At 41.5% G+C, this 22,217-nt stretch overlaps 1 protein-coding gene across 4 annotated transcripts in view; it reads left to right on the forward strand.

The window, feature by feature from the left end:
* The window catches only part of oxr1a (oxidation resistance 1a), a 172,225-nt gene extending 153,532 nt beyond the window's left edge, over positions 1 to 18,693 (forward strand). The window contains exons 11-17 of one of the 4 annotated variants that reach the window (XM_035393192.1): positions 962 to 1,124; positions 8,315 to 8,395; positions 9,970 to 10,095; positions 13,442 to 13,594; positions 14,096 to 14,191; positions 14,528 to 14,601; positions 16,793 to 18,693. In XM_035393192.1, the coding sequence (XP_035249083.1) occupies positions 962 to 1,124; positions 8,315 to 8,395; positions 9,970 to 10,095; positions 13,442 to 13,594; positions 14,096 to 14,191; positions 14,528 to 14,601; positions 16,793 to 16,928 (829 nt within the window). In that variant the 3' untranslated portion in view covers positions 16,929 to 18,693. Of the gene's footprint in view, positions 1 to 961; positions 1,125 to 2,043; positions 4,424 to 8,314; positions 8,396 to 9,969; positions 10,096 to 13,441; positions 13,595 to 14,095; positions 14,192 to 14,527; positions 14,602 to 16,792 lie in introns of those variants that run through there. The other 3 variants (XM_035393201.1, XM_035393220.1, XM_035393211.1) reach the window with 3 other exon arrangements.
* Positions 18,694 to 22,217: the final 3,524 nt, after the last annotated feature.

Genomic DNA, 22,217 nt, shown 5'->3' on the forward strand with positions numbered 1-22,217 from the left:
CCATTCCATTGGAGACTGGGAGATTTTGTTGTGCGAGAGTCCTGAAGGCTGTGTCCCTATGCTGCACTTGCAGAGCGTCACGGGCGGAGCGGTTTGCTAGCATCTGACCTAGTTGAGTGACCACCCGGAAGATGTGGGGGAAGTGTCACCACGGGATGGGGGGAGTGTGGGGGGAGGAGAGAAAGGGGAGAAAGGGAAGGAAGGCAGAAAAAAAGGAGGTTTCGGGGCTGGTCTGCATGCGAGTTCTGTCCTGCCCTGGCCTCAGCGCTGCCAGACCTCTGCCTGCTTGCATTTGCTGCACAGCCACCCCTTGAAGGGATTGGTACGACTGCGGAAGTAATCCAGCTCTGCAGCTTCATTCCACATATTGCAGCTAAAGGAACCGTGCATCTCACTGAAGTGAAAGCAAATGTGAAAATGTTAGTCTGAATTAATCTATTTTGTATAGCCCCACTTACAATACAGTCACGCAGCACTTCAGAACTACCCTGGTGAGTGAAGTGGTTTTTGATGCTGTAGTCTAAGAACAACAGTATTCAACACAAGTAGGGTATGGATTTTAATTATATGGGACAGGTGTTGAATCAAAGAGATCCTTTTAGAGTTGAAATTGAAAGTCCAGGTAGAAAAACATTAATTGGGGAAGTGGATTGTTATTGTTGTACAATTCCAAAGTCATTATATGGTCAAGATCAAATTGGTGCAAAATCATTTAAACATGGAGTGTTGAGCTGCATGATTCCATTGTGTTCCATCGGATTTAACCAGTCAGTTCTCACGACTCGTGGTGAAGCTTTACTTGGGGAGAAATTTGAAAAACTGTCCGATGTATAAATAACAAACGGTGTACGCGGAAAATCATGAAATTGTGATTTCCGGGAGGAAGATCCCTTTAACCCCGAGTCTTCCTCCACTATGGGTCCTGCTCCTCTTCCTCTGAATCTGTGCTCTGTCTCCTCAGGTCGGACCACCTGTACGTGTTCTTCATCCAGTGGAGTCCCGACATGTTCGGGGAAGGGCTGGGAGGCCTCGGCCGGGAGCCCGGCTTCATGGTGGTGAAGAAAAACGAGGAGTCCGAATCCGGGGAGGAGCCGCCGGACGCAGACGTAACCAAGGAGTGGGAGGTAAGGCCTGGCCAACGCCTCGCTTTGGCCGACATTTTCTGTGTCTTATGTGGTTTAATGTTAGCTTTGCCTCACATTACTTACCTGTCTAATCCTTATTATATAATTACTTTATATAATGTTTCTCTGTGTTTTCAAATACATTTTGAATACATTTTCCGTTTGTTACTTATCGTGTAGGTCTGTGAAATGTAAATAACAGTATGTGTATTGTCTTCCTGCGATTTTTGTCTTCCCAGTAACAGCTGTTGAATTTTGCATGAAGTGTCACAGTTTGGGTTATCGTGTGATTTGTCCGTGCAGTTTTCCTAATACACTGAGCTTTCCTGTTTATAACGAAGGTGCAGCTACTGTGTTTTGCATGAGGGAAGACTTGTTTTGTGGAAATAATCCCACGTGTATTATCTTTATGTAATTTGTTGTTTGCATGAAGACCCCTCTGGTTTATCAGCATTGGATAAATCGCTATCTGGCCTTTTTTCGTGTCCTGAATAAAGGCCATTATAAGTCATGAAATGGTTCCTTTTAATGGTGTAGTAATCCCCATCATTCACAGATCTGTGTGCTGTAATTCACACATTTTAAAAAGGGATGGCAGTAATTACATATTTAGGGTCAAGCATATGTTCAGCGTCGTTATTTGGGTTTTGGAAACACTTTTCAGTTGTGCTGTATGACTGTGAACAATAATCTATTCTTTGGCTATTTTTTTAAATTATGGGATATGGGATGGCTGCATTTACCTACCCAAACTTTCTATGAATGCATATGAGAGGGATGATATTGTCAGATGTTCAGATGTGTGGGGCTTGAGTAGTGTTGAGTATATTATATTATATTATATTATATTATATTATATTATATTATATTATATTATATTATATTATATTATATTAATTATATTATATTATATTATATTATATTATATTATGTTCAGTCTCTCTGAAGCTTTGAATATATTTCACCACATTGAGAGACTATAGGCTTCTCTCTGCAGGTAATATAGTTTTGAAATACCAGGTTTTAGGACTTCCAGGTCTCCCATCTAATAAAATAGTTTTCGTATTATGTATATTAGTTATAGCATGTTTTAAAGTGGTTTTTTATTAATATTTCAAGTATAACCCTGTAATTTCTAAATCTCCATGGACATTATACCAGCTATAATTAGATTAGGCTATGCACTGAACAGGACTGAGCACTTAATTCATCCAGTTAATTTAAAGCCTTTTTTCCTCTACAGTAAACATTAATTTGTCATCCTAAAGAGTATTTTGTACTACGAGCTTATATATTTTTGTGTAAGTATATTACACTATGACTTTACATGTTTCACAGTCTGATGTTGTCCTGATCAGTACTTTTACATTACAACAAATATTTATATTATTTTTAAAAATAAAGATCCATGTATTTTTGTCTAGGAATGGCATGAGCTGGTTCAAATAAAGTGATAATAGATCTATAGACCTTACCAACATGGTGTACGTAGCATGGAAATGCAGGAGAGATATAACAAAGGCCACTTTGTTTATGGATAGTACAGCCTGACAGGCTGCCAAATTATTTCTGGCATACAATGAAACTGATACAGCAGAATACGAAATTGATATGCAAGCTGTGGCTCGGATTTAAATATTCATGTAGATAAATGATGTAGGAAACAAAGATGTAGGAAACAAAGTGGACAGATTTGCTTGGACCTCATGAACGTGGAGATGCCATGCCATCTTTCAGTAAAGCCATTGCTGTCAGCTAACATGTGAGTGCTTCTGCACTCCTGTCTCGGACATTAACGTGATTACTTTGTCGGTTTACGTATAGACACACGCAAGCACGCGCGCACACACACGCACTCACAGGCATACTGGCTTCTAAGTGTTTAATAGAAGAAATGCTGCTGTGTTTCAAGCACTAATTTTTTGTAGATAAATGGAACAAATTAAGGCTAACAGCACTGAGCAGCAATATGTGTATATTTTCCAAATAATGTCTATTCATACCTTGTAGCTATTTAAAAATAAAACCCTGTTTATTGACCCCAGTTTCCATTTAGTGGAGCAGCTTATAAAGGGCCTTCCAGCATCTTTGTTAGCACCACAGATATGAAAGGTGTTTTCACATAGTTAGTCCAGTAGCTTACCATGGTATATGCATAAGGAGAGCTCTTCCAATGTCAGCATCGCTGACTTCAAGGTCAGAATGTGAAGAAAAAAAAATCAGTTTCCTGTGTAGCATCCGTTATCAAAAAGTTACAGAAGGTCCCTATGGACATTGCAAGTCCCAGACAAGGCTTAGACAATGACGGGTAAATGTCTACTTCGTCCCTCCAGTTCTAGGGTGGGTTTAAGACAGCATGAAACAAACGTTTACTGGCATGTTCACTAGTGGTGATATATGTTTGGCAGAGGAACAGTGAAACCCATGTTGCATAGAGCATGATGTGATGTAGAAACAGATCTATTTCGATTTTTGGTTGTTTTACATCATCTAATCATAGGTGAACTTTATTGATGTCAAGGGGAAAGGAGATTAGCCTACACCTTTCATACATAGAGTATGGCAAGGAATCTTGGCTCATAACCTGGTTGCCTTTGCTAAGAAGTTTCCACTGGGTGAGAAGTATTCCTGCGTGATGATTATCCAGAGCATGAAACTGTATCCACAGATTAATGGATAAGTGACATATAAGCATTGTGATAAGTGACAAACCTCACTATGATACATTTGACCCATCCACTTTTGAACATTTCTGGTTCAAACTCGTGGAAACAGTCCAAGCATGAACCAAGAATCCAGAAAGCATTGGATAAATTGTTTTGAAAAAATCCCCCTAAGTAGTTATTGCACCTCAAAAGCAAGTAAGAATGACCGCTGTGTCATCAGTATGCGGAGAATTGTACTCATTTTTGCGTATCTGAGTGCGTTCAGAGCTTTTGCTTTTTATAGTGATCCTGTGCGCCTTAAAAAGCGTCACTGTACCTTTAAATCCATCTGATTCGGTAACATTTTAAGAGGAAGTTCCGTGTTTTCATGTTTAAATGACGAATCGGAATTTAGTTCACCCGGTTCTCGTGTTTCAATTGGCATCTTACTGTGTCAATCAATTACATTTGGGAGACTGAAAGATAACACTATTTTGGATAATCGGTCGGAGTGTTTTGTGTGGTGCATCTGCAATTATTAGAAGGAGCTGGAATGTAACTGCCACGGATTTGTGTCGACCTGAGCAAGACATGTTTTCTTCCAGACGGGTGAAAGAGGAAAAGCCGCTGACACCTAAATACACCTATGCTGTGGTAATAATAACAATGTGTGGATATGTGTAGCCTGCTAGCTTCCTAGCAAGTTGAACAGAAACCTTGCTGGCAAGCTAGTTTGTTGTAGCTTTGATGTTAGTCACCGTGTTTGTACGGCGCTTGCCTTGTCGAATGGCACTGAGCGATTGAACAAGTTTGGGGGAAAGTTTGCGCTATATCAGCCACTCCTCTGTTTGTGGGGCACCACTAATTTCTGTTGCTGACTTGCTGTGGGGATGCATGTAGCACATCATATTTGCTAGCTAAACAGTGCTTGCAACAGTTCAGCATCATTGTGCTGGGTAACTAGACGACAGTCAAGTCTATGCAACTAATGCTGAAGCTTCCTTTCTGAGGTTTTATAGAAGTTACCAAACCATGCAGTTCACCGTAGGTGTTTATGAAGTATGTTTAATTTTATTGCATTTGTCAGCCAGGCATAGCTACCTGAGGTGTTGTTAAACTTCGTTTCGCCCAAATTGGCGAGCTAGCTAACGTTGGCTAAGCACTTGGGAAAAGGATGTACCGAAACCGTGTAGCTAGAAGCTAAATGTTAGCTATCTGTGTAATGTGACGTTTACTTTGCGGGACAAGGAAGACTGTGGAGTTTCCGTCCTTAGAGTTCCACACTTCAGCCAACGACTTGCTAGAGAATGTGCCCGTGACTGCCTATGGCAGATGGCTGAAATGTAGTTGCTGCTGTCTGATTCTGAGAACACTAGTGGCCTTTTGTTGTAACCCTTTGAGTGGATTTTTTTGGAATGTTTTTTTTTTTTTTTTCTCCAGAACTCCGTTGCTTTCAGTTACCAGCGGTGATTGTTACATCAACATTACAAGGTTCAGTTACAGTTCAGAGCATTCAAAACACATATTTGTTAAGTGTTTCTTCTTGAATTAAGACACCTGTAAGTGCCTCTACGTTTATACTCGCAGTTCCATAAAATACTGCCTTCAGAAAATTTATACCCATGCACTTGCTGCAACACTCATCACAGTCTCCGTTGGGGATTCAGGAGAGCATAGATGAGCTTGTACTCTGCTACAAAGCACAGTTTGTACTCACGTGCAGCTCAACAGAGGAACCTGATGGTGACTTAAAGACCAGTGGGGGTCTCTTTCCATCAGCCCCTACAGTATTTGATTTTTAAAAGGACAGATGGGTTAAATGACACTAGCTACTGTGTCTAAGCCGTTATAGGTGTTGAAGTTAATTTCATGCACTCCTGTGAACCCATTTTTGGCTGGACCGAAAACAGCGGGGCCAGCCCTATAAATGCAAATGTCTGTGACTGAGTGACTGACTGATGAAGTTACACCATTGGTCGGTCCAGCCATATACTAGGTTTTGACCTGGTCTTGCTTCATGGCATTTTGGTGTATTGTGATACGCGATTAGGTTTCTAAAAAGTTCAATGCTTTATGTGCTAACGCGTGACATTCTGCAGAAAGTCACAATCATATGAATACTACCACTAGGACATGTGGCCAAGTAGTTCATAGTGAAGTGAAACCTAAACCAGGTGTGACATTATTGTGACAACTACAGTAGCATATGCTACATAGGAGAAGTGAGACAGCTACAGAATCACATCACCTGGCATGCGAGGTTCAAATGGAGCAGAATAACAGCTGCATCTGTATCATAATCAGGTACAGATGTAGCTGTAACAGTCCTCCTACCTGTCAGTGCCATTAAGATTTGATCATAAGGTTATCCGAACCCTATGATAATTCTTCCACAGTAAAGTTATAAGCTAGGTTTATTCACTCTCAAAAGTAAAAGAAGTGTCTTGAAATATAGGCTATAGCATAAAGGTTGTTTGGTGGTAATTAAATCTCATGTTGGGACTGAATCTGCATCCTATCAAATGTAATGTTAAAGAAGCTGTATTTTATTTTATTTGTGAACACCCTGATAAATATATTGCGATTTATGATAACCAGAATGATGTTTGCGTTGTAGATAAACTTTTGGTCCTGGAGTGGTGGAGGATTGTTGAATGAGACGAATATTGTTTGTAGTGTGTGCTGTACAGCCTTCTGAATTAACACTGACATAGTAACATCTGTACTTTCACAGAGGATAATATTTCCTGAAGTGCATTGTTAACGTGGCCTACATGTTGACCAGATAAAGTTTCCATTTTGCAAACTGCTTTGAAACACCAACTGATGCTGTGATTTAACTGTAAAATTGGCCTGTAAAAATTTATACTGGTTGTGTGAATGATGGTACATCCTATATGTAGGCTACATGGTATCTTTGAGTCTTCCTGGAGTCCCTTTTACCTGTGAGGTCCTCCTGAGTAATCTGTAGGACTCCACAGTAACTGCATATCCTGTACTGAAGTCAATTTAAATGTCACTAGTCAGAGCACATACAGTCCACACAGCATGATGTAAAAAAAAAAGACGTTCACGTGGAAGTCCTACAGTTCAGCTTCAGCTTGTTGAAGTCTGTTGGTTTACAGTGTCAGTTCTGTTGAGTACTAGGATGGGGTGCATGGAGAATTTGCTAGTGTGGCTATCTAAATGGGTCTTTGTCCTGATTCTGTTTATACAGTAGCCTACTTTATTCTTTTTTTACAGGAGCGCTTTAATGTGATTCACAAACTTAACTAGTAGCCTAAATCCGGTTAAGTTAGGTAGCTCCAACTTAATACTATGTCTGAGGCAAATAACTCCTCGCTGTGTCAACAAGATGAGCATTATTATGCCCGCGCTATGACAGGATGTAGAGATAACGGTTGCCGTGCCCACACCGGTATGGCAAAATGTAGAGTTAACCGTTGTGATTTGAGCTTGACCGATATGTCTTACACGCCCACACCAATGTGATATATGTAGATATAGGACACTGCTATATGACTGTTGCCATGCCCATGTGGTACAATGTGGAAGTGCATCTTCGTGATGTCATAATCTTAAGGAATACGAAATATATTAGGCTATGTATAATTCCACCACCGTGATATAAATAAAATATGTCTTACCCTCGAACATCATATTCCTCGACTTCCACCTAGCTAAAGCGGTCACAGTAGGCTATCCTAGAATTACAGCTTCTTGCCAAGATCTGACTCGGCCATCAAAAAACTAAAGCACTCCCAGGCATGCTGTCCCATTGTGGCGTGTGTTGGCTTGTTGGCAAGCTACTAGCAGAAGTGACGTCACTGGTAGTAGCGTTTGCTGCAGCAGCTTTAAAATAAAAAAAAAATAAAAAAACAGGTGATGCAGAGTTATTTTACCTTCTGCAGAACTGCCGCCGTGTCCGACCTCTCTCTACCCCTTCAGTTTACGCTTTGCAGAACCACTTGAAAGCCTTTGTGAAACTGTGTGGGACAAAAAAAAAACATTATTAATGGTTAAATTTTCACTTTTTTTCCACAAAATTTTGAAGTCATGAAGTCATGTTGATTTAGATTTTGTTTCATTTCCATTTTTGTTTTCAAGCTGTGGGAACTACTTGAAAATTTAATGAGCCCTAGGCAATCTCTGTTTCATTCTTTACACATAATGAGATCAGGACAGACAGTGCAACCAGCATGATAGTGTTTCTGTACTGTTTTTAAAATCGAAACTAGCCGTTCTAAGCCTGTGGGTTATCGGGTTAAAAAAAAAAGTTTGCTTCCAAGCACTTTTTTTGTTTGTTTATTAGAAATTTTTTCATCACATAGGCCTAGAACTTGGCTGGTTAGGGTATTCAGGGGTTATAAAATTACAATTTATGACAAGGAATCCTGAAGTTGGATTGAACTGAGGGCGTCTCCAGGGCAGGTCAAATGCGGCCAGTTGGCCGGTGTTCCCTTGATTTTCTCTCCCCCCCCACTGCTGTGCTCAACATCTTCTTCCCAGCTGCAGCAGTTACTCTTCTCCCTGTCTCTGCACCAGGTAGTGTCATTGGCTGAGTATCACCGCAGGATCGATGCGCTAAACAGCGAAGACCTGCGCGCGCTCTGCAAACGTCTCCAGGTGCCCCGCCCAGTTCCAGCTCTCTCTCTAGAGACCGTTAGCCACCTTCCCACCCCTGCTTTCCTCCATCCCTGTGGTAGTGCTCTGGCCTGGGGGACAGCTGCCCCCCCCCCCCCCCCCCCCCCCCCCCCCCCCGTGGGGTTCATGTCCATAGCCACCGGGCATTACTACAGTCGCATCTCCAAGAAACAACCGAGAGAAAAAAAATGCTGAAAAAAAGACTGTTTCTGCGGAAAATTCCCTAATTTTCTGACAAACATGGAAGCACACCAATGGCACAGATGCCAAGCTTTAGCGGAGTGCAGCAATTGGTGTGGGTGTAGGCTATCTGGAGCCACACACCGGCCAACTCTTGTTTTGCCTCTCCAGATCCTCAGTCCACTTTTGTGATTACAAATAGGCTTCATTAGGGTTGATTTCAGGCACCCAAGAACTAATGAGATCAGCCAAAGGCTTAATCTCGCCAGTAGGCTAAAAGCATTAACCAGTAGTGTACCCAGGTGATTCCCATTTATTTAATGTCCAGTCAAATGAGGAATTTTCTGTTTGCCCACCTTTTAGTGACGCCTCACAAACTGTGTACACATTGCAGCAGCCTCGGTGAAGAGGTGCTACTTTTCCATCCTAGCGGGAAGGGGCAGGGTGGGGCGGGGTGGGGGGGATGTTTTCACTGGAAGTGTGTTTGCTTGTGCCTTGCTGTGGAACCATTGGTTGAAGACACTGCAGGTAATTTTACAAGGACACAGTAACTTGAGTGCGTTCAGGTCACCGCACAGTTCCTTTTGTTAAAGAAGAAGGAATGATCCAAATGATTCCAAACACCAAAATGCCACATTGAAAGATTGTGACTAATTAATTGGCGGACCTTGGGCCATTCATTTAAATTTTAATGATGCTGCTTTTTCTTCAGCCAACATTTACCGCGTGCTAATAATGAACAAGAGTATCCTGCTACAAGTATGTGCTATGTAGCCTATATAACCCAGAAATATGCATTAATAAATTCACTCATCAGCATGGAAGTGGCAAGGATCCAAGTGCAATTCCTCAAAATTAGGTCTATCCATGTACAAAAAGGTTGGATGTAGTAATATATGCGTTTCTGCAATCTCAGTACGCATGTATTTTAATTGATGTCTCCATGTTGATTTTTGAGTCTGCATCTTGGATTTTTGCTTTCACATACAGTTCCACCGTCTGCCCTGGTTTTGCCCCCCTTTGCATTAACAAAAGCAGCCTGCCTCCCTTGCACCATGCCATGTTTGTGCCCAATACCAATTCATCACTTCGCTCTGCTGGAAAAGTTCATCAACTCTGAATTAATTATTATTTAAACAAATAAATAATTTTGTTTTAAACTTAGGCTTTGAAGTTCTGAGTTGAAAGTGAAGGTCAATGATCTTCTTGTTTACACAACAGCTCTGAATGCTAAAGTGATCCACGGGGACACATTACTTTTATTTTTCACCCAAATCAAATTGAGACCAAGTGCCATCCCGTGAAAAGTAATGCGTGCCCCAGTGCTGCCTTCCTTCCTGTGGTCCACCCCCTCTGACAGCCTCTCCTCCCGTCAGATCTCGACTAAGGAGGAGGTCAACTCCACGCATGGCACCTCCATCAAGACTGACCTGGAGCCAGAGACGTTCAGACCCAACCTCAGCGAGCCAAGCGACCTTCTGCTGCCAGATCAAATTGAGAAGGTACTGCAGTGTCATGGTGTCCCCAAGGACTTCTCTAGTATGATTGTCACCAATGCATGATTTATCCTATTACCTGTCATCTTCATGTAGGGTCATTGGCTTTGATTTAAATTTCTGTCCTCACGTTGTATGGTTCTATATGCGGATTCACTTTACCAGGAAACATTTATAGTATTGTTGACATGAATAGGTCATTGGGTGGAGGATGAATCCTAGGCTGTTTCAGACACCTTAGTAATTATCCATAAAACATTTATTCTTGATACATGAATATGAATGAATGTTGCTGCTATGACATCTGCAATGGTTCCTACTTATGTGAAAAAGTATTTACATCCACAAACCGTACAATGGATTTCCTGTTACTAAATACTCTCAAGATTTCTATGTAAATTAAGGAAGTTTAGTACCTTGGAAAAGGTTTCAGTTTCGGCCTATTTTGTGGTCATGACTAATAAAGAATCTGTCATTGTTTAGGTTTCCCTTTCTTTCTTTTTTTGTGAACAATTCTTCTTATTTTCAGAAAATGAGTGGGTAAGGCATACATTACAGAGAAAATCGTCCATAACAGGATAGCATGTCAGTGCCTCTACCCCACCCCCCAACCCCCCAAACAAAGGAAGAAAAAAAAAAGGGGGGACAGGTTTCCCTTTCTAATATTTTTTTAAAACGCAGAAAAATGCATCTTCTCACCGCAGGTTTATAGAACTTTCTTCTCTACATGAATTGATAAAACGGTGATATCATTATATCTAAATAAATCAATAACCACTGACACAAGCCACGTTATGTATGTTTTAGGTGTCAAAAGCAGTCATGTAACATACATTTCTTATTTGCTTGCGTACAAGGTATTAGTTTGCTGTCTTCTCGGTTTGCTGTCTTTTCACCTACAGAAGGTGTTCGATGAAATAGTAGGGAGTTTTTTTTATAATCAGATTTTTGTTCTTCATTTCAAACTTTCATTTTATTGTAGACCAGCTGACACCGGAAGTTTAGAAAAAAAGGTATGGCCTGCATTAGTAATATGACACATCTGTATTGGGGGTATGGATGTCTTATAAATAAATAGTATGGACCTTACACAAATAAAATACAAATATTGTTCCTGTCTTACAAATTGAACAATTTGCAAATAAAGATAATTGGTCCGTAGATACAATACAGGCCAATAGTACTAGGCCTCCTGTGGTTTTAAATAAAATAATTTAAAAAAACTTTACATAGAGAAGAATTTTTATACCACTGGTATTCTAATTATCCTAATTAACCTGTAGTACAAGTAAAATAGACACTAAAGTTGCTAGAAATATAACAAAAAAGGAGCTTAGATGTGTGGGGCCAAGTAAACATATTGTGGCGAGAGGGTTATTCCTGGAGAGAAAGCAAAGAAGCTTAAGATTTCTGGGTACAGTACACACTCAGAAGGGTCCAATTGATGGGCAGTAACCCCCCTCCCCGGTGCTATCTCCCTATCCCTGTGATAACAGTCTATATTACAGGAGTTGATTACATAAAATGGCCTGGAACATAATGTCTTGAAAAGAATGGGAACCCTGAACCTGGAAGATTTGACTTTCCTTTGGAAGCAAACCAGTTGAGAGCTATGCCATAGATCTCCAGGCTAGTCTGGAAAGTGGTGGTCAGCCATGTCAAAGGCTGCAGAGAGGTCAAGATGGATCCAAATAGAGAAGAGATGCTATTTTTTGCAGAGTGGAACTCTTCCCTCTCCGCTAGGAGGACCATCTCTGTTGAATGGTTAGCCCAGAAGCCAGGCTGGTGAGGGTATAAAAGGTTATTCTGCGAGAAAAGGAGACAGTCGGTTAAAAACAGCAATTTTGAGAGTTTTGGAAAGAAAGGAAAGAAGAGAGTCAGGGTGGTAGTTGTAGATGTCAGAGGGGTCAGAGTGGATTGGAGGGAAAGGCTTGTTTGATGACAGCAGGGACACATCGAGCTGACAGGGATCACTTTTCCAGAGAAGAGATAAATGGGAGGATGCTGGGAGAGATGGACTGGAGAGGGGTGTAGGGATGGGATCCAGGGAGCAGGTAGTTGGATGGTGGGATACTGGTTGAGCGGTGTTGACATGTGTAAGCGGAGAGCAGGCAGAGAGGGTGGGATAATTATTGGGGAGGGGGAGGGATGTCAGGAACAGGTTGACTGAGGTTGAGGACTGCATCTTGAAAGAATTTACCAGCTGCAAATATCTCTGTATCTTGCCGTTAAGTCATACCTTGATGCACCCATAAGACTGGTTGAACCACATTGTTGAGAATCCTGTGGGAGGTGTGATGTTTAGCTTTTGACCTTGATTCTTATTTCACAAACAGTATCATATTTTTCTTGTTTTTTTTTTTATACTCATTTTTTATTTATTTGGAATAGCCAATTGTACTCAAGGCTGTCCATCGTTGCAGCATTATGACAGGTTTGGAGAGGGCATATGAAGCCAAACATCCTCCATAACTAGCTGTAGCCTGTTTTCAGTCTGCAGTTCGTCAGCAGAGCTAGATAGACATTGCTTCAGGACTACAGCCAGCACACACAGACCACTGACAGGGATGGGGCAGGGTAGTCCCTGCCTAAAGAAACTCCCCATCCCTGGACTGCAGATGTTATATTCAGACAGTGTTTACTGCGCGAGGGTTTGTATGCCAGTGGAGCATCTTATTTAAGTTCACTAGGGCTTCCATTTAATACACACCTCATACAAGCCCATGGCAGGTAGGGCAGGGATTGTAAAGAGGGTGTACTGTTTTTTTTTGTTAGCTTAGCTAATAAACTAGCTAATGAATAGTGGCAGATTGTATGTTTCCCTGAACAGCACCACATGGTACGGAGCAATCGTTATCTCATCTGTTATCGCCACCTTGCCTACTCGCTCTTCGGGCGCTTGGAAGAATGAAGGCTTGCTAGAAACCTGATAGCGTCTGAGTCCGAGCGTGTGAGATCTTGGGATTTTATCACATTTACTGTGGATAATGTTAAGCACCTCGTCTCAGGGTGGTGTTTACATTTTGACCCCTTCTGAAGGGTAATTGGATAAACCCTTTGTGATTAATCCGTTTGTGAAACGGTGTGTTGTAGAAGTTGGACTTGCTGGGGCCTGCCATAGGAGATCCATAGAAACATGCGTGGGTAAAACAGTGTGCACAACGTCCCCAGCATATTTAAAGAGTGGTGTGCGTCAGGCGCATCGATCGTAGTTAAGTTTCTCTTCGGCTGGGAAGAGCACCGCCTGTTTTTTTTTTGTTGTTTTTTTCTCTGTCGCCATGACTACCATGAGTTAATTTATAAATTTGTCTTTGATAAATGTTGATTGTTGCGTCTGCTGCTTTTTGTCAAGCTGGCGAAGAACCTCCCACCTCGAACAATCGGGTACCCCTGGACGCTGGCCTTCGGCACGTCGAAGCACGGCATGAGCATAAAGACGCTGTACCGTGCAATGCAGGGCCAGGACACGCCCGTTTTGCTGGTCATCAAAGACAGCGACGGAGGGGTAAGCGCCCCACCCAAGCCCCTCCCTGCCTTTTAAAGAGCATCTCAGGCCTTACTTCGAGTCATTGGAATTTACCATGGGTTTCTCTTAATGTGTTTTCAAATGTATCAAATGTAGACTACATATCAGGTTTTGTGATGAAGTTTTTGTGGTTTGGGTTATAGTGTATATATGAGCCTCCAGGAAGGCATTGAGTTGGGAGCTGCCAAGCACCTGGTCATGTGTCTGTGAAAGCACAGGCTATATGCTGTTCATGCTGCATATAGCCAACCATAGTTTCTCTTCCTGTTTGAATTCGGGTTTCATTTTATAAGAATGTATTTTCTTCGATGGAAAACGTGTTCATGGAAAAACTTAATCATCATTGATTTTCATATATGAAGGAAGCAAATGACCATGGCATAGACTTTATTCAGGTTCTTTAAAAAAAAAAATGTAGGCCTATATGTGTTTGAATCCATTTTGTTGCTCATTTGATATCGCATGTTTATGTACCTGTAGATCTTTGGCGCGTTAGCGTCAGAGCCCTTCAAAGTCAGCGACGGCTTCTATGGGACCGGGGAGACCTTCCTCTTCTCCTTCTACCCAGAATTTGAGGTATGCTGGGTGTTCGGACTGATTTTGGAAAGTCGGTTCCCTTTTGTCTAATTGTAATATTCAGATGTTCTGTTCCACCATTGGCCTTACAGATGTGGGCGTGCGCAAATTAACTGACAGCAGCACTCTGCGCAGAGCCCCTCGTAGCCCACCTCTTCTGTCTTTGTGTTTACCCAGCCTTGATAACTATTTAGATCTGCACAACAAGATTACTCCAGGTCTTTCAGCAAGCAGGCCAATTGTGTGTATCAAGGCATGAAGTCAGTTAATAACACTTTTGCTGTCAACTGCTTCTTCACACAATGACCCGCGCGGTGCTGTTTTCTTTCCCCTCAGGTATTCAAGTGGACAGGGGACAACATGTTTTTCATCAAGGGAGATATGGACTCCTTAGCATTTGGAGGTGGAGGGTGAGTAACTCCGTTTGAATAACCGGAGAACACGGGTGCTTTCATCGAAGAACTGAGAGAAAGTGCGTCAGGGAGTAGAGCTTGCTTTACAGGTAGTTGGACAGTCTGTGTAAAATGGAGGGATTGGCTGGCTGTTTTGGATGGTTAACAGCCCGTCTTCATTTGGATGCACTACCAGTGAATGCTCTGTATCACAGGTGCTAGCCCAGGAGAGCCACAGTGTCTGCTGTTTCCCAGTGTTTTTCAGCACTGGTGATTTGTTTAAATCATTGATTGGCTTGAGTCCACACACACTGTTCTCCAGGCATTAATTGGCTGCTTATTGAAAGGAAACCACAAATACCTGCAGATACCGCTGCCCTTCAGGCCTGGAGTTCGATACCCCTGCTCCAGATTTAAGTGAAGGGAAAAAGTTTTTAACGCTTATGCTAAAATCACAATGGAGACCCAGTGCATCCATGGATCCTGTCCTAGCGCAAAGCATGTTAGTACATGACCCTAAAGTTTGACAGTAGCTCACAAATTTATTCAGCAAGATGGCATTTGTAAGAATAGTTGTTTATTTCTTGCTATTTAACATTAGCTTTGATTTTTACAGATTTTGTTTATTGGAAGTTACACCATCAGTCGGCCGAGTTATGAAGTTACACCATTTGTCTGCCCGATCACGTGTGTTAGGTCCTGCCATATACTAGGTTTTGACCTAATCTTGTTTAGATAGCAGTTTTCTCTACAAATGACGAAGTCTTTAATTGTTTAGGGTCTGAAAGTAGCTCCCGAACACCCGCCAAACGTGGGTAGATTATGTCAGTGTCGGGTAAACGGCACTCATTTACATTACATTACATTTGTTTAGCAGACGCTTTTATCAAAGTGACGTACAAAACCTCATATCATGGTCATTGGAACAACTACAAAACACAGGTTCGATAAGGTACAATACTCATTTTGTACAGTTTATTTATAACCAAGAACACAGTTCAGTTCACGCAGTGAACATTATTCTGACCTAACATATGCTAAGTCAAACTAGGGGGAAGACTTAATATTAGGACGAATACAAATTTGCCAGATGCATTGTTGTGTAGAAATCAAGCTCCTGAAAAAAAACCCAAACATACATGGAAGTTCGTAGATGACTTCATCTCCCACAAATCCTTGTGCTCATTAGGCAGCTCTGATAGGACATGTCTGTGGTCTGCTTTCATCGCCAGTCTTGACTCCTGCAAGAGCGACACTGAACAATAATTAACATTTGCCAATGCATTTCTGTGAAAATCAGTGCCAAATCTATTGCTCTTTTAATCGCATCGTGAAGTTAATTTTGTCTTGCGATTTCTGCATGTTTCATCCACCAGACATAGTGGCTGGTTCAATAAAGTTGTTTCAGACTCTGCTTGTTGTTGACTGTAGATCTCACCAGCATTCTTTGTTCCTGCATGACATAAGGTTTTTTTTTTCCCCCACATGCTACATGCTACTTGTACCCAAGGATGATCAGACATCTTGAGTTAGCTATTTCAACATTCATCACTACATAAAATGTTTGGGTAGGAGCGCTTCCTGGACTCAAATTGAGTTTGTTTGAGGTGCTCTTTGGATGGGATACGTATAGACATCAAAATCAAAGAAAACTCCAAGGCACTCTCTTTTTTGACAATTAAAATGCCTTTATTATCGTGGAATGGTCATATTAAACCTTTAAAAACAAACTCCAACACGTTTCAGCATCAATCTTTCGTCAGATCAAAACATCACGTTGGTTACCCAATTAAACACATTTCTGCAGTGTAGAGCTAAGCATGATCTAAACTATGGACATTGCAGGTAGATGGATGGTATTGGGGTAGTTGGGTTGAGACGTTAGACAGCCATGATGCCTGCAGAAAATCGGGCAGTTCAGGACTTTCGTCTTCTCTCCTCATCATCGCCTGCCACAGTCAGTATTGCATCAGAACTACAGCCACCTGCTTCTTTCTGGGAAAAACCTCATATACCATTGCGGGGACTCCAGGATCACTGTGTCTACAGTTGACTCATATTTGTCTATAATGCGACCGATTTTCTAGGTCTTGTACTGTTGTTCTAGCCTTGTTATAGGTACTTATTTGCAAGTCATTCTGACTAAGAGTGTGTTCTGGATGCCAAAATGGGATTCATCCCAATGAACATCGCTTTGTTTCTCTCACAGGGGCGAGTTTGGGCTGTGGCTGGACGGAGACCTCTATCACGGCAGGAGTCACTCGTGCAAAACATTTGGCAACCCTATGCTGTCCAGGAAGGAGGACTTCTACGTGCAGGACATCGAGATCTGGTCGTTCGAATAAGACTCCTGGGGGGGCGGGAGGCGGGGGGTTGGGTAGGGGGGGATTATTGAAATGTAGGACCTCCCCAAAACACCAGTGTCCCAAACCTGACTGCGCATTACCTCGACTCCCCGGACGGCCGGCGAGAAAGCGTGCGACCAAGCTTACTGTCTGTTACTACTGTTACTACTTGCGTCAATACAGAGCTTATTTGTGAAGTTACTATTGGTGTGTTTTCTCAGAGTTGAGTGCAGGGAGGACGCGGGGGACCGGGGAGGGGGGGGGGGATTAGGGGTTTGGAGGGTGACGTAGGGAGCCACAGAAAGGCATGCCGTTGGTATGTTCATGGAATTATGGGATTGAAGACCATCGGAGCATTAACACCTCAGGTGCCGATGATGGTAGCACAGGTTTGGGACCAGCAGAGGAACTGCGGCAACATATGCAGATACAGAGCTGACCCCCCTCTTTCCGGATCTTTCCTCGTACCATCCTCGGTCGGGTAATTCGTACTTGGCGCAGGCCTTAAACTGTGTCCGAGAGGAAGTGCGCAAAGCCGACGGCGCAAGGTTTCAGCTGCGTGCAACGCCTAAACACGTCCGCAGGTTAGGACCCTGCGAAACGCCAACAGTTCCCACCTGGCTGTTGCCCTGGGAAGCAAAGTATAGAGTACTTTGTATTATAGTTCTCCTGTCATTCACCCATCATTGCGTACCATCTCCAAGCACATAGCTATAATCAGAATACCCATAGTCGTACTGTTCTGTTAAGTGGGTGTATGTGTGAGTTCAGCTAACACCTCCTCCAGCCAGGAGCTGTGTGTACTGTTCGTAGACAGTAATGTGTTGCAATAGATTTGTGGAATATGCAAATTACTGTCATGTGACCTCAAGTAATACGGGGGGCACTTTGTCTACCTGTTGTTCTTTCAGAGAGAACTTGTAAAGCTTTTACGTCTTGACAAATAATTGCTTTTCTGGATATAATTTGAAAAGCCTGAGACGTGGTTTATTGTTTTACATAAATATATTGCAATTATATATTTATATATATGTGATTATATATAAATATATATAATTATATATATTGCTGTTATAAGTGTGACAGTGATCTTTCTTTGTGCTGACATTTCAGCTGCTACAAATATAATGTATATTACCCTGTAAATTAATGTTAAAATAGTAGATTTGTTCCTATATATAAATATACATAAATACATATATATAAATATAAATATATATAAAGTGTGGATTGGTGGGTTGCTTATAGCACTTTAATCTTAGTATACAAGCATAAGGCCAGGTTCTTGGGTACATTAGCAGTAGCTGTACAGTCAGTTTTCTTTGTTTAGATCATGAAGATGTTAACTGTTCATAGGAAGCTTGCTGCTGCAGTATTTATTCAAAAAAAAAAAAAAGTTACCGGGCAGTTCCCAAACGCCCAGCGTTACAGATGAAGAGAACACCGCGGGCGCTGAACGTCGAAGTCCAGCGCAGTGAATTTCTCCTCTCCATGTTACCTGTCCAGTGGTGTGTCACGTTGTTAGCGTGTAGACAATGTTTACAGACAGCTAGAGGACGCGGAGATGTAAATAACAATTTTTTTTTCTCAGTAGCTTTTTTTTTTTTTCTTTCTCTCCCCCTCTCTGGTCTTCCACAGCAGTGTTAGTGTCCCTGTGGAGTCACAAAGAACTACATGAATAAGTCCTCCAATTAATTTCACCAGATTACAGTGTAACAGTGATGTATAAATAACAATACAAATGAATAAATTGTCTAACCTGGGACTTGTGACTGTATTGTTTTGGTTTTTTACTTTGTTCAGCCTGTCTGCAGTGTTTTGTTTACTACAGCACAGTATTGAATATTGACCAAGCCAGTGCATTGCAAACAGATCTTTTCCTGGAAAGGGGCAGTAGGAGCACTTGTGTTGCCTGGCACTAAGATACTAGGGAAGGTGTTTTAAAATAATAAAAACGTGCTTTGTTGTGTGTGGTTGCAACAGAAGTACAAGGCCCCCTTCTGTTTTAGTATATGCTTTTGTGCCATGGATCACAAAGTTATAGTTACATTTTTGTTGGCAAATGTGGCAAAAAAAACAAAAACAAACTCTTGAATAAAGCCTGTCAGCATTTACAAGAAATTGAACAAATGCAAAAATTGTCAATAGATGGTCACATTATAAAGATTACTGAGAGTCAACATTGACATTAATTAGGGAGTAAACACAAACAAGGGCACATATTCATAGTGGTAAAGATCATTTGAGTTATAATTTGTTCAATACAAAAAGCTCCTTCATTACTATCGCAGTGAGCCAGCAGTATACGAGACTGTTTCCAGGACCTTGCAGGATAGCGGTATGGCTAGGGCTGTCGTCAGTTGTCCACGTGCCATGGTGTTACCAGACTGGTAGATGTTCAAGCAGATATCCTCACCAAGCGTTTCCTGGGAACAACGTATCCAGTTTCAGTATAAGCAAAGAAACGCAAAGTTCAAACACCCTGGAAGCATCAGAAGGACCCTCTGTGCTGAAATGCTCTGCTCTGTATACTCCTGCACAAAACTGAAGGGGAGGCGCGTGCAGAAGTCTGTAGGGGAGCCAACTCGACCCATATTCAAATCTACCTACCATATTCAAATATTCAACCTTTGCATCTTGGGGTTTGATTCCCCACCGTGGCACTTTCTGCTCTCTGATCCTATTTCTATATGTCTACTTTCCCTGTCTAAATGAAGTGGGGAAAGTACAGGCTGTTCTCCTTTAAAAAACCATCAACAAACAAACCATTCTTTTTTAAATATGGGTTGTGTGGGTGTTAAGGACCATGTCCCTGAAAGACTGACCGTTTCCTGCCATTGTAGACTCCCAGTCATAACTAGCTGATGAACCTCCTGACATTTTCATGGCCGAGATGGGCGCAGTGCCAGATACTCAGCATTTAACTGACAAATGGACGTTTTACTTCAGCTTGCATTTTTTTCCAGAGGTGGAAAGTCCAAGGGTCAGAAAGTTGAAGTTCTGCCTTGTGTTTTCTCCACCCATGAACCAAGCCAGCTGATGTCACTAATTACTGTAGTTCTACCTCCCAGCTGAAGAATTGTGCTAAATTAGCAAATCCAGGTGATTGTAACAAAGTACTGGGAAGGACTTTCTGAATCTGGATTTTACACCTCAGCTCTTTACATAAAATCCATTTGTACAGTTTCATATTTTGCTGAAGCTATATAAATTGATTTACTCAAGGATACAATTGCAGTGCCTCAGCTGGGATTTCTACACTTTTGGAGTTAAAAGCCCTAATCATGGTACTACACTCCCACTGAAACTGTAGCATTTCATTACATGGTTAACTCACCTAAACTGGTGTCTCCAATCTAAACTGCTTACTGATTTCAAAGTTTTTTAAAAACCGAAGACCATATGGTTCAGCAGGACAAGGGCTTAATGGCCTGTTTTTTTCATTATATACTTGTGATGACCTGGCAAGGTTTGAATCTGCATCTATAGAGGAAAGAATCAAATCATTCAGGAAAACCAAAGTGTCACTTGGTTTGCTGTGATTAGCTCAGAATTGATGTACCTTGTACAATACTGATGCAGTTACCAATCAGATACACCTCTTCATATCTGAACAGATGGCGTGTTTAGGTTGCTTTGTAATGAGGAATTTGGCTGAAAAACTATGTTCACAGGCATTTTATTAATTAATTTTAGTCTTTATTTTACATTGTCAAAAAAATAATTCAGAAAAAATCTAAAAAGCTGTAGTTCGCTTAGCAAATTGGTTTTCAGCAATGTAAAGTACATGGAATTTGTTGTGAATAGCTTTAACATTCAAAATGTGGGTATGGTCCTTAAAAATGCTGACTAATGGAATTCAAACCCTTAGTATATATTTAATATGTCAACACAACTGCAAATGTGATAGAGGTATCCAAGCATTTGTTACTTTAAGCGATTGTATGTACGTACATAGACTCTAATGGATTGCCCTAGTTTTAATTTCCAGACATTTCAGTCAAGGTTCTCAGATACTAGTTGTTATGAATGGTTGTTTTTAATGCCTTAATTAGTGCCCTCTACCAAAGTATGAGACTTTCATTCATAAATGTACCTAGGACACAGCCAAGGTAATCGAATGTTTGCACAGATGTTGGGCAAGACATCCCTTTCAAGTATCACGTTTTTCAGATATTGTAGTCAGACAGGGAGGGTGAATAATAGAGAGAGAGCGAGAGAACAGAGTCAGGTGGTGAAGAGTTAGTGGGAGCTTGGAGACCGCTTAAATCAGCCAAACATAAAGTGTATATCTGTTCAGGCCCTTATCAATAAAATGCTCCGTTTCCAAGAGATGTCATTTAAAGAGTTCAGTTGGCTTCATTACAGCCCCTCCATAAATGGTGTCTTGTCCTCAAATACTTTGAAAAAACTGTCCACACTCGCATCCAAATCGATCTGACATTTGTAACAAAAGGTTTTTGAAATTGGAAAAAAAACATGGAAACTTTGGTGTGCACGAAGACAATTGATGTCCCAAAGTTGTAGTAATAATAAAAATCGAAAAGAGAAAAAACCAATCCATGTGCAACTTTCACACAAACTGGGACGGCAGCATTTACTGGCCTGACGAGATCTTATGGAGACTGCTGGGGGGGCAAAGCTTTGGCATATGAAGGAATGGCTTTTAGGGGCCATGTGAGGGAGATTAGGGACTTTCAACAGCTGATTCACTACAGAGCAGAAGGTGATCTGGAGCTGACATACTGGCCGCTTCGACTTCGAAAGTATTTCAAAAGTGGTATTAGGTATGATGAAGTCACTAGATCTGCCTCTCTCCCAACTCAGAGGACTGACTCATAATAGAGCTATAAACATGTCTGGTCGAATGCAAGGAATGCTTGTGCAGAAATAACAGCCTGCTTTATGTACGCTGTGTTCCACGTAGTTTCAACCTTATGTTTCAAACACCTTGTGGAGCCACTGCTGTCATCAGACACTCAATAGCTGTAGTACATGAGTCAATCTTCTTCAATCAAGCAAATTCAAGGACATCGCAAAATCAGGGCGAGATGTTACACCTTTGAAACCTCTTTGTCCTAACCGGTGGACTGTTCGCCTCATTGCTTTGCGCTCACTTCTTAGCTAATATGAGTCTGTGCTCAATTCCCTTGAATAAATTGCATCATGCACTAAAAACGGTAAATCAATGAAGCCCAGTGTGCTTTGTGAGAAATGTTATGAAAGGGAACACTGTCCTTGGCCTTGTAATGGCAGAAGATCTGATGAGGAACTTGGAGTGCCTCCCTG

The sequence above is a fragment of the Anguilla anguilla genome, chromosome 1 (assembly GCF_013347855.1).
Source record: "Anguilla anguilla isolate fAngAng1 chromosome 1, fAngAng1.pri, whole genome shotgun sequence".
NCBI lineage: Eukaryota > Metazoa > Chordata > Actinopteri > Anguilliformes > Anguillidae > Anguilla > Anguilla anguilla.